The 13235-nt window shown below is 42.8% G+C and overlaps 1 protein-coding gene across 2 annotated transcripts; it reads right to left on the bottom strand.

Annotated features, from left to right (window-relative positions):
- Nucleotides 1-888: 888 nt before the first annotated feature.
- On the bottom strand, nt 889-11735 carry CNR2 (cannabinoid receptor 2). Of its 2 annotated transcripts, none has more exons than XM_035119389.2 (3): nt 11375-11735; nt 7213-7292; nt 889-3227 (listed from the first exon to the last, which is right to left on the bottom strand). In XM_035119389.2, exon 3 carries the CDS (start codon nt 3153-3155, stop codon nt 2046-2048), a length of 1110 nt encoding a protein of 369 aa, XP_034975280.2. In that variant the 5' UTR covers nt 3156-3227; nt 7213-7292; nt 11375-11735; the 3' UTR covers nt 889-2045. The 2 variants fall into 2 exon arrangements, with proteins under 2 accessions (XP_034975280.2, XP_034975281.2); XM_035119390.2 differs by having other exon boundaries at nt 7213-7319; nt 11375-11394.
- Between the last annotated feature and the right edge of the window lie 1500 nt (nt 11736-13235).

The following is a 13235-nucleotide window of genomic DNA, read 5'->3' as shown; positions in this document are numbered from 1 at the left end:
ATTTTAACTGTCATGTTTTGTTTGTTCTATAATTATTTTAATTCAATAAAGATTTCAATTATTTTTAAAAAAAGCAAATTTCATAGTTGGGGTTTTGTTTTTGAAATAATTTTTATTAAAGATTTTCATGAATTACAAAAGAATGTGCAATGTCTCTTTGTTGTTCAGGGAATTTCATAGTTGTTGTTGGGTGATCACTAAGAGGGCAGGTCATATCTGCCAGCCGAACTGGTGGTACTGGTTGGTCTCTTCTGGAGCTTATCTTAAAGCAAAGGCAGACTAGTAGAGCTGGAGGCAACCTGGATCCAAATGGTTTGACAGCAGGCTCTTCTTCCTTCTCACAGTTAGCATGAGGCCAGGTTTTTGGAAAAAACTGATTTACTCCTTAACTTTGCTTACCCCTGAGCTGACGCTCCACATGACTGGTTCAGCCATGACTGCTTCCTCCTTCAGCCATGACAAGTGTGACATTACCATACTATGAATTCTTGGTTCTGGCAAGTGTCATAGGGCAGTGTGTAAATGCTACTCGTGTTTATTTTAATATAACTACATTTATAGCCAACATTCAAGGAGCTCAAGCTGGTGTAAATGGTTCTTCCCCTCCCCCATTTTATCCTCACAAGAACCCTGTGAGGTAGGTTAGCCTTCATAGCTGAGTGAGGATTTGAACTCTGGTCTCCCAGGTCCCAGTCCATCCCTTGATAACCACTGAAGGGTGCAACCCTCACGGGTAATCAAGTTTAACTTGCCTGGCATCTTGAATAAGACTTAAGTGTACACATGGAACTGAATGAGAGGGTAGAGATCGTAGGGGTCAAAAAGGGCTGCACTACTACAGGTTGGTCACATTTTTGTGTCTTTCTGGATATCAAATATTCACAACCAGCGCATGTACACATGATTGCCAATTGAACAGGGGGGACAAACTTTATGCCCTGGGAAGCAAAGGTGCCCTTTAGGTCCTCCTCTGACACCCATTAATCCTCAATTCTACACACACACTCCCTGCCCGCCTTGGTCATTTGTTGATGAAAAGGGTTATCTCTTTCTATCCTTCATCTGGAAATCTGGAAGCAGGAGTTGATATGTGTTCTTTTAAGTATAGGAATCAAGAAGTAAGATGGTTTAGATTCTGTACTAAAAATAACAGAAAAATCTACAGCCAGCACAACATAGTTTTCTTTTATTTTGCACATTGTAGTTCGTTCCAGCTGTTGCTTGTTGTGGATGGGGAGGGACAGGAAACTATTCAAGGCGAGGCTCTGCCCACAACCACTGGAAATTGCATGTAGACCTCTCTGGATTTCAGAAATGCCTGCACAAATTTATCACATACTGCTGAGCATAATTTTTTCAGTCATAAGGACTAGATACCTGTTATTAATTAAATAAATCTACACAAAATGAAAGCAGAGATTCTTAGGAAGCCAATTTTTGCACCCGTATTTCTTTATTTGTGTATTAGCCTCCCAAACTCTCTTCAGCTAAGGTCAGCTCCCAAAGTGTCACATTCTACCTTTTTCTGCTCTGCCACATTAATATAATAATAATAAATAATAATAAATTTTTATTTATACCCCGCCCTTCCTGGTTTAGAAACTGGGCTCAGGGCGGCTAACAACAAATATAAAACATCAACCAAAAAGAACTTAAAAACAACTTTAACAAAGCGTAAAATACACATCAATATGTTAGTCCATCTGAGTAGCCCTGAGTGTGTCCAATCCTGGCCCACGATAATTGGAGTTTGTGTTTGCACAGTGTTTGCTTTTTATTAAATAACAAATAAACTCTCCAGATGCCACCCTGTTGTTGCAAATGGTCAGACTTGGTGGACCACTTTAATGGCCCTGGTTTCATACTGTTTGTCCTTGACATCCATTGTTGGTGATTTGATGGTTTGTATGGAATTGTTCCTGCGATCTATAAACTGGGAAATCATTGCAATAAAAAAAAACTGCTGCCATACTCAAAGGGCAAGTTGAACTCATGTAGAAAATAAGCTCTAGAGTCCCTTCAAACAAAGCATAAAACATCAGTTTCTATGTATAAGTCTTGACACCATTTGGAGTGCAGACCTTCATCAGTTCTGCCCCTGTTCCGGTGACAAATTCATCGCAAATGGTTTCGATTGGGCAGGACTTCTGAGTGCTCTCCACTTCTGGGTTGCTCTCAGATACACCCAGCAGTCTTCCAAAACAGGAGCAGACTCTTTTCAGGGAGGAGCACAACTCCCTACTCCGTAGGGCGTAGATAGCGGGGTTCACCATAGAGTTCACCAGACAGAGAGTACTGCAGAAGGCAAACGCTTGCTTCATGGAGTCGTCTAGTTCGGCAAAGATGCTGTAAGTCATGAGAGCCAAGGCTGGTGACCAGCACATCACAAGAACCACCAGGACAATCACTAAGGTCTTGGCAAGCGTGATATCTAGTCTCACCTTTGTGTTCTGCTGGCCTGTTTGAATGTGGTACTTTTCCATGTACACCCCATGCTTGCGGGCCTTCCAAAGAACATTCATGTAGGCATAGACAATAGATGCCAGAAGGATGGCCACCAAGGCAATCCAGGTTGAGAGATATTTGTTGTCGACAAAAGGAAACAGCTCAGAGCAGGGGGAGCTCAGGCGGCAACAGTTCCATCCCAGCAACGGCAGGAAAGCAATTAGCATGATGGTGATCCACAGCATCACCAGGGCCACCACAGCTCTTCTGCTTGTGACAAGGACTTTGTACTCTGTCGGCCTGAGGATACAGATGTACCGGTCGAAGGCCATCAGCAGCAGGCTGCCGAGGGAAGCTGTGAAAGACGTGTTGACCCCTCCCAGTTTTAGCAAGAAGATGTCCTTCGATGAATCAATCTTATTGAAAACATGGAAGTTAACAAAGCTGCAGACAAATATAATGCTGGCTAGCGTGTCTGCCAAAGCCAGGCTGCTAATGAAGAGGTAGGAAGGCTTGTTCCGGATCTTGGGGGAAGAAAATATGAGGTATAGCACCAAACAGTTCTCCAAGATACAAAGGCTCCCAACGCTGCAACAGAGCACAGCAATGACAGTCTGAGCTGAATTGTCAAGTACCATGTAGCATTCCATGGGCGTTGCACTGGAGCTGCATTGAGAGGTGTCGGCTGTGGTGTTCTTGCAATTCTCCATGCTGGTGAACTCAAGAGTGAGCAAGCTTTCTTCAGAAAGGCGTTGTCTTCTTTTGTAGTATTTGTGGTGCAACTGCAAAAGAGTTGGAAATGAGAGAACTTAAATATATAATAGTGTACAAATGCCATCAATGTGTTCTGCTCAACTGCAGCCTGGATTCACTAAGTTCTATCTGCAACCCTCCTCCCCTTTTTAGCAGCATAGTTTCCTTGATTGATTGATTGATTGATTCCTTCCTTCCTTCCTTCCTCGTTTTACTATATACTGCATTTCATTTCATTTCATTTTCTTCATTTTTTAAAATGCAAAACTGCATTTTTAAGAATTGCACAAAATTTACTCAATCATATTCTTTTCTTCTATTAGGCCTTACTGCAAAAGGAGAAATGTATCTTGAAGATGCTGGAGAGGATGTCTATTTTATTATTCAATTAGCCCAGCATGTTTTGGCTCAAAGGCTTCTTTGTTTCCTTTTAAGTTGACAGCTGGCTTGGGAGACAGTGGAGGAGTGCGCCTTTGAGGGTGAAGTCAAACTGTTGGAGAGTTATAGTGTCCGCTGAAACTGATACAGGAGAGACATATTTTGTTGCAGCTGGGGCAAATGAAGGCATTCGGTTGTGCTGCTGGAGACGCACCATGGCATTTCTTCTCTCTGCACTCCTCCCAGTGGTCATTCCTCCTCTGGTCACTACTGTGGATACATGGCCCAACTGTCTGTCTCTAGGCACTGTGGTCATCTGCAAGGGATTTCCACATGGCGGGGTTGATGTTGCCAGCCTTTATGTTTTACAAACTGCTCAAAACTCATCCCGAGGCACTGTTTTCCTGCAAGATCTTTGAAATGGAGAATTTTAAGCAGTTTGTAAAGAAACTAGTAACACTTTCAAAAGGTACCTGAGCCAAAACAGCTAATTAAACGATAAAATAACCATCCTATCCAGCATCTTTGCAATACATTTCTTCTTTTTCTTTACGCCATTGGATGCTTCCTGGTTTTTGTATGTTAATGTTTTTTTAAGAATTATGTAACTGTTTGTTTTATTTTCAATAAACATTCTATACCATCATGTAAATTGCTTAGAGGTCTTTTGCTCTAGTAAGTGGTATATACATTTTGTTAAAAGAAAAAGGAAGAATGAATGGTCAGTAACAAGGTTGTCTGGAAGTGTCCCACTCCTCCACAAGCACAGGTGTAGCACTGTAGCCTTTTAAGAACATGCAGGAAGCAAAGCCTTTTCATCTTTTCATGCACCATACTGGAGCATCTACACTGTCTTTATAAATTAAAAACAAGATATACATTTCATTTATATGTTTAATTATACCAGTCCTGCAGATGCATGGTTATGCAAAACTGCAAGTTATTTATTAAGGTTGAGTGCATGAACATGACATTATGTACCGAACTGTTTGCGCAGTTAAAGCTAGCAGCGTGCGACATACTCTGTGTTCCTGTGTTTAAAGCAGCCAATGGGAAAACCAAAACAATGATATAATAGAAGCAGAAGTGCTAAAAGGTGTTTTCTTTCTAAAGAGGAAGTTGTTTCCGTTATGTTTCCTGTTTTCACAAGCATACTTCTTTAACTAGAACACCCTTAGAAGCCCTTTGAGGGGGGGGGGAATGTAGCAAAGAGAAGTTAGGCAGCCTTTGATGCTACTAATAGAGCTAAATTAAATGAGCTTTGAAGCCTAATTCCAAGCCCTGTGTTAGGGTCCGAAACTACATGGCGTTCCCTGTAACCTCTTGCCTCCACAGCTTTCTCACAGAACCACACCTGCTTTTGCTATCTCCTGTTTTCTAATGTTTGCTTCAGCACAAGCACACAGTGTTCTGGATAGATTCTGGTCTGTGCTTTGGATTTTTGAGAACCTGGGCTACCTGACATAACTCCTTGGAACATCCAGTCATGACAGCTAAAGGAAACCTCCACACTCAAAGGCAACATAGCTAGGGAAGGAAGGCTCTGTCTATTTTTGTTTTCAATCTTTGTTTTCAATCTGTCTATTTTTGTTTTCAATCTTATATTCAGTTCTCCACATTCTTGTAGCAATATGTGATTTTTTTAAAAAAAATCCTCAAGAAAATTATTCAGCATTTTAGTGTAAATCTCTCCTAATAACACCTTTTCCCATGTAGTTGCGACAAATTTACACCCTTTCGGTGAGCAATTTCTCCTAATATAATGTATTGTGGTATGCTATTTTCACTAACACATTCATTTCTATGCGCACTTTCCCTTAACATACTCGCTTTATAAAACATTGGTTGGAGAAGTGCATTGCAAAATTCAGGTAAGTGTGAATTCCAAATGATGGCTGTGTTTCGGTTCTCATATTGTTTTGGAAAGTGCGAATTTGCTAGATTCAGCTTCAAATGTGAACTGAATTGTGAACTGAATTGAATTCCTCTTCCATCCCTAAGTATAGGTACAGTTCCTGGCCATAGCTGCCAAGTTTTCCCTTTTCTCGCGAGGAAGCCTATTCAGCATAAGGGAAAATCCCTGTAAAAAAGGGATAACTTGGCAGCTATGTTCCTGGCTCTTAGAGGCAAACAACAGGATATGGCTATCCCTTGCTTCTGAGCTTCTCAGGAGTCTCTTGCTAGCCACTTTAAGAGAGAAAATATTGAGAGCAAAGCTCCATTTTAACACATCAACATCTATTCACTTTCTTTCTAATTAGGAGAGAGGACCTTGCATAGGGTAGTATGACACTTTGCAAAAAACTGTGGGGCCTGCAGCTGAAATCCCATGTTCTGACATCATGTTGTTCATTGTCCGTCCTCCAACAATTTGCAAAGGTGAAATGCAAAGGTGATAGAACAAAGAGAAGTAAGGCTGCATTCACTATATACATTTAAAGCACATTCAAAACAAGACACCCCACCACCACCACAAAGAACTCTGGGTGCTGTAATTCACCCCTCATATAGTTTCAATTCCCAGCAACCCTTAACAAGCTACAAAGCCCAGAATTCTTTGAGGGAATTAATGTGCTTCAAATGTGCTTTAAAGGTGTCATGTGTACACAGCCTTCTACATTACAGAAGATAAGAATTTGATAAAGGCCTGCCATTTTCAGCATTTCTGCTAATGAGCTGTTCCACTCTTTACAATCCCACCCAATGAGAGATAACGTTAGCGAGCATTTTAAAAACAGTGGGCTGATTCAGGAATAATGCCCAACTATGTTTTAGTATTAAATGAACAAGCTTGCCTGAGCCTCAAAACATGTATGTTCCTTACCTCACACTCTCTCCTCCTGCATGGTTAGTAGATCAGAAGCATGTTAAACTAACCAGAGTTCCTCATTATGTCCCAACTCTGGATTGTGTGCACTCTGGTTAGTGAACAAACGAGCATCACAAACCATGGTTTGCTCCTGCTTTGTTTGAGCTAACTGTAGTTTGAACCAGGATGGAGAACCTGTGGCTTTCCAAATGTTGTTGGATTCAAACTTCCATCTGCCCCAGCCAACATTGCCAATAGTCAGGGATGACAGGAGATGTAGTTAAGGAACGCAACATCTGGAGGGTCAGAGTTTAGCCACTCCTGATTTAAGATAACCCCTATTCCATGGATTCTGACAGAGAACTGTCATTAATTTAAAATTGAAAGCAGGCGTTTTTGTTCTCTTACTCCAGTACATTCTGAGTGTTCTCCCTTGGAGCACACCTCAAGCTTGAGCAGGCTTGTTCATATAAAGCTAAACCACAATTTAGTGTAACTTTCAAAAAAGGCCTTAAAGACCTATTGAGATCCCTGAGATTTTCTCTCAATTACATCTCACTCTCTTGCAATGAATTACTGCACATTCTGGATTATTTAGAAAGGCTCTCAAAAGCAGTGCACTGTACTCTGCAGCGTCTCAGATACATGTGCAATTATCAAATGCAATTTTCTTCATAAGGTTTTAATGTTGGTTTTACTGTATTCAAACACTTTTCATGTAAAAATAATAATCAAAAGAGCCTTTTACTCCTTGCTTCCAACTACAAATTTCAAATGCAGGATTGTCATCATCAGAGCTGTAAAATGAAATTTTGGGAAGGACCTACCTGGCTGACTTCTTGCAATTTCCTCACCTGATCTGAAAGAGTTGCACAAATTCAGCTCGAATGTTGATCTCCGCGAGAGTCTGTGGGAAGAACAGATGTCCGGAGAGCTAAAACCACAAAGAAACAGCCATTGCAAGAGAAGAACCACGGAAGCCTGCAAAAGCTGAATCATGGCATGTCTGAGAGTAGAGGGATGTAGTGGAAAAAAGAAGAACATGTGAGATTCAGCGCTGGCTTGATCTGCACTGGGACTTTCCAGGAGCCTGTGCCTGGCTTTCTCTGTGCGACCTTTGAAATGGAAGGAAAGCAGGCAAGCATCAGCTCTGACAGGAGAGCAGGTAGCAGGAACGGAACAGCTCTCCAAAGGCTGCCACCGCAAAGGGGCTTGTGGGGCAGAGATCTCTGTGTTAACAATTGCCACCACCAGAAAATGTGAGCGATGTTGTAAAAAGAGCTCAAAGTTGTTTGCAAAGAGCACTATTGTTTGTGACACTCACACTAATTTCATTTGTCCCACTGTTGTCTCACTTCTCAAGGAGGTGTTGGAGCTGCATCAGCTCCAGAATTTGGGGAGCCCTTGGGCAAGATGATCTCAGTGAACCCTCCTCCTGGGTTGTCCCCCTTGTTACCCTCTTCCTCTGGACCCAGTCTGCACCACTGCCCAGACAGAGAAAGCAAGGGAAATGGAGGCTGTTACTCTTTCTCCCTGATCTTGCACACTTTAGAAACGACAGGTGAATGAAGAGGAGGAGGAAGCAGGGTCAGGGGGTCAGCAGTGGGCCCTTGCTGGCATGTTGGAGCATCATCAGACACCTGACACTAGCCCTCTTTGAAACCCTGCAAAAACCTGTTGTTCCCTAATGAAGAGCAGGACTGAAAAGCAAACAAACAGATAGGCACATTAGAGGCAACAGCAATGATTCTGCCAGTAACGGACATTTGAGCATATTTCTTATCAATGCCAATCTCATGAAGATAGCTGTCTGGAATTTTGGGCTATGTTCACACTCCTGTTTACTGTGCACTTAGTGCCTTTCCAGTGATGGGTCTTTAATCCATGTACATTTAAAGCACAACCCGCCTCCCCAAAAGGAATCTTGGGAACTGTAGTTCCCCCCCCCAGAGCTACAATTCCCCAAACTGTTAACAAACTACAGTTGCCAGAAAGCTTTCTTTTGGGGGTGATTTAAATGTATGGTGTATACCCAGCCTGAGAGGAGGAGAAAGCTGATAGGCAATGCTGTCCCCTGGACTGGATGTAAGAAGATGGGCAGATGAGATGAGATGAGTTGAGATGGGCATTCTCTTTATGGTTTGGGCTGTGAGATGTACACCTGATTATGCTGCCATTAAGCAATGCACTTACACATACCAGCTGGATGTTTTCCACATATCTTGGGCCACGCACCCATTTTCCTTAAGTCAAATCTTAGAAGGTGAGCATGGTGGCATGCTTGTGGTAGGTCTGTGCCACTTTGGGTGCAAAATCTAGAAGCTGGCAGGGATCCTCAGGTGATGAGGTGAAAGCACACCTAAAACCCTGTCAATGTTTTTCACTGGGGGGAAAACAGGAACAGAACAGAGGAATCCAGGAACTGGAGCATCGTGGGAAAAGAACAAGACTGGTTATAAAAATGACAGGTTTACGGTCTCAGTTGTATTAAGAAGAAGGATTGCTTATTAGCTGAAGAGAACATGGTTCTTATCTCATGCCTTTTTGGAGTGGAAAAGAGAGGACAAGTCAGCAAGTGCAGCTGTGTACACAGAGCAGAAAGAGATAACAGCAACATATTGTGAGAGAATCCGGAAAGATTTGCAGCAATGTACAGTGGTACCTCAGGTTACAAACACCTCGGGTTACAAACACTTCAGGTTATGGACTCCGCTAACCCGGAATTAGTACCTCGGGTTAAGAACTTTACCTCAGTTCTTTCTGAGATTTCTGAGAATAGAAATCATGCGCTGGTGGCGCAGCGGCAGCAGGTGACCCCATTGGCTAAAGTGGTACCTCAAGTTAAGAAGAGAAAGCCAGTTGAGGGATTTGAGAAGAGGGGCATCATATGGATGAGTTTGGCTGCAGAATGCTTGTTAGACCTGAGGGGGAAAGATGGAAAGGTCCCAGCTGCCTGAAAATGCCCAGTGGGGGCACCAGGTCTGGGGAAGGAGCTGAAGAGAGGAGCAGGCTAGTTTCTCCCACAAAAATGTCCTGTACTGCGAAGAGCTTCTGTAATAGATTACAGAATCTGTAATAGGGCAAATTGCTTTGCATATATGTGTGGGTGTGAGTGTGTGGAAAAAATCCAGATCAAAATGTTTAGGAGAAATTCACTCTAAAATGCTTACTTTATAAATGCAAATTAATGAGGAAAAATGAGAAGCAGAGAGAATATGAAATTCTCAGGTTTGTCCATCCTTAAAGTTTGCACTGATTTTCCTCATAACATTTGGGGATTATAAACATGTCAAGTTGAAGCTATAGCTTCATGCCTACCCAGGTTATCATAAATGTTGAAACTAAAACAAGCCTCATATTTGGGGATGTTTCACATTGGGTATCCCCTGCTCTATTCCCTGTTGGAGTGCTCGCAGGTATCTATTCAACTGTAGGAATCTGAATTGTAGCTCATAACTCTTGTAAAGAGAGCATCAAGAAGCAAGCCAGAAGTAAAGAGCAAGTCAGAACCAAATGACAAATAGGGAGGTAGGACCAAACAATAGCCAAGGATACAAGAGCTCAATGAAGGCTCAGTGAATAAAACAGATGGGTGAAGTCAACACAGTGCAGACACACTGAAATGGGTGCCTCTTGAAGTTCAGTGATTTGCCACAAGCAGTTCCTGACTGCTACAGTATTTGCGTTTTTAAACTTTTAGACTTCTGTGCTGAATAAATGAGGGGGGGGTCCTCTCTCTCTCCCTCCCCTCCCCAATCTGGTTTTCATAGCTGTATTCCACATAGCCAAGATTTCAATTTTCTGAAAACCAGATCTGCATAACCTTTACCTGGATACCTGGAAAGATGTTTTTGACAAGAGGTCTCTCTTTGTAGGATCTGTCCAACTTCTAGGCTGTGAGAAGACTCATGTGTTGTTCATTTGTGGAGCGTTGACTAGCATCATTAATAAAGTATCTTCAAAGAAGCCCTGCTTGTTATAACTAAGGGAAACTTGCCAGAAGCACACTTAAACTGTAGTTCCAGTTCATGTTTATTATAATTTATATATCCCACTCTACCATGGAGGCTTTCAGCCTGGTTTCATACTCTCCAACATTCCTCAGATGAAAATAGGAACATTTCTCACTCCCCCACAACTGACCCTCATCGATCAATGGGGCTTACTCCGAGGTAAGCACATATAGAATTGCAACTGCAGTTTCTTTTTTAAGAAAGTAAATACAGTCTGTCTCCCCACAGTTCCCTATCATCATCATCATCATCATCATCATCATCATCATCACATATGTTAAACACTGCCCAGCTAATTGTTGAACATCTCTCTATGCAGCACTTGGCTTATTTTAAGTGTAAGCCAAATAATTCAAAGAAACAGGCAAATGATTTATGCAATGTTATTGATGCACATGGCACTTTCCAAAAAGAAAAGGCCGTGCCCCAAGGAGATTCCAATCTACATTTCAGATAGGGAAGGCAGCAGAAGGAACGGAGGGAGGGAGGGGGGGGGAGAACCAAAGCAGTCAATGAGGCAACAGGGACACATCTCCACAAATGCCGTTACATGTACTTAAAGGTAAAGGTAAAGGGACCCCTACCATTAGGTTCAGTTGTGACCGACTCTGGGGTTGCGGCGCTCATCTCGTGTTATTGGCCAAGGGAGCCGGCGTACAGCTTCCAGGTCATGTGGCCAGCATGACAAAGCCGCTTCTGGCGAACCAGAGCAGCGTACGGAAATGCCGTTTACCTTCCTGTTTGGAGTGGTACCTATTTATCTACTTGCATTTTGACGTGCTTTCGAACTGCTAGGTTGGCAGGAGCAGGAACTGAGCAACGGGAGCTCACCCCGTTGCGGGGATTCGAACTGCCGACCTTCTGATCAGCAAGCCCTAGGCTCTGTGGTTTAACCCACAGCACCAGCCACTAGTTAGGCTACTATAAATGAATAAACATAAATCAGAGTCAGTAAACACTTTCATCTTGCAAGTACCTTTTCTCCCAAGAATGCTGGACCCTTTGGATAGCAGATCAAAGCTCCAGGTGGCTATAGATGGGATGCCCTGGTCTGGATGCTTTCTGAGGTCCTCTCCATTCCACCGCCTGGGTTCCTTATGTTGCCCTCCTTCAGCAACTGGGCACTGCACACCCCACGCCTCTTGTACTCATTGGCTCTCCCAGGGCATCCATTCCTGACTGGGTGGTAATTGGCCAAGGTTCACCCTCCTCTCCTAAGTAGAAATGCTTCCTTCTTGGAAAAAGCATGGGGGAAGAAACCCTCCTTTCTGTTTAATCAGCACTCCAGTCAACCTCAGTTGTAGATCACCTTCCAGAGTTACGTTATCCTCCGAGCTGCAAGAAGTGTTTTAAGTTGGAAGCCAGAGCAGGGAAGTATTTATTACTTCTCCATCTCTGACTTGTGCAGGAGCCTGTCAGCCAAAGAATGCGCTCAGCTACCTCTTTGCTAAGAGCTCAGCGGTGTGGTTAAACTCTTGTGGTGTGTCTGTGTAGGTAGGAAGGCAGGCAGGGAGATTGCTGCATTTGGAAGATTTCATGAGCGCATGATCAGCATTATCTAACCATTGTATAGGGATGAATTAAACTATCCATTTCCATTCTCAATTCTAGTTCCCTACCTATCTGCAGCAACTTGAATGTATGTATATGTATATATGTACTCTCCTTAGAAAAAAAAACTGTGAGCATTCTGGGCTTGTCCACACCTATTCAAATTTGTTTAGGTTCCCATTTAAGCCTCTATACACACATAGCCTATGAATGCACAGGGACCGTTCCTCGCCCCAAGAGTCTGCTTTTGTACATGGTGGTTTGCAATTGTATACACCTTTGCATGATAACGTCATCATCTACTATCCGTGTTGTCTGTATACACGTGGGTATGTTTACAATCTAGTGTGCAATGGTGTTCTCTATCCACCTTCCCTCAATTAGTGTTTTCACACACACACACACACACACACACACGGCTAATTTAGTGTGTTGCTTCCTATTTTGCCTATTTCATCCATAGGCAAGTTAAACATGAGCTTGGAAGGTGGACCTGAGAAATCCCACTCTGTGTACACATGAACAAAAATGGAGTATATGTGCAGGAATCTGTGATCCCAATCTATTCTAGTTTTAAAAAGCACAAGATCCAATAGAATCATTACTATAAGCCATGGGTAAATGGAGCCTCCATGTTTGGAGGAAGTGTACTTAGGTCAGTGGTGTAGCGTAGGTTGCCAGAGCCCGGGGCCCTGTGGAGGGGATGGGGTAGGAGGGAAACGGACTCCGTACACATGAGCATTCAACTGTCTTAACTATGTCCGTGTCACTGAAGAGATCACAGCTACAGAGATAAGAAAAGGAGTCATTCCATTGTCTGAAGAGATCAATTCCTGGTTCACATGGAGAAGCCATTTTTAACAGCACAGCAGCAAAAGCGGGTGTTGAAATTCTACGCCACTAACACTGTATGCTTAAAGCAGAACAGCAATGACTGGCTGCTGCTCAATCACCTGCAGTTAAAAGGCAAGAACAAAACAATACAAAATGCTACATCTGATTTGGCCCGTGCCATTTTTTCCCCTTTGTATTTTAATTTTTTTGCTTCTCTCATTCGGTTGCTTCTCTCTTATTTAGAACTTATTTAGCACAACTCTTTACTGGTGTGCTGTACTGCCACCTGTTGGGGGGGATGTGCCATCACCAGACCATACCTAGTTTACCTGGTACCGTTTCCTCCTTCAAAGAATTCTGGGCATTGTAGTTGCTGGGACTTGAAACTCTGTGAGGAGTAAACAGCTGTGTCCAGGGAGCAGAGCAGAATGTTCTTTAAAGGTGTAGTAGTA

Source organism: Zootoca vivipara, chromosome 6 (assembly GCF_963506605.1).
Source record: "Zootoca vivipara chromosome 6, rZooViv1.1, whole genome shotgun sequence".
Classification (NCBI taxonomy): Eukaryota; Metazoa; Chordata; class Lepidosauria; order Squamata; family Lacertidae; genus Zootoca; species Zootoca vivipara.
This window is presented reverse-complemented; position numbering and strand designations above follow the sequence as displayed.

Excerpts from the sequence above, each read along its gene's own strand:
- CNR2 (XM_035119389.2), bottom strand. The coding sequence starts at position 3,155 with ATGGAGAATTGCAAGAACACCACAGCCGACACCTCTCAATGCAGCTCC.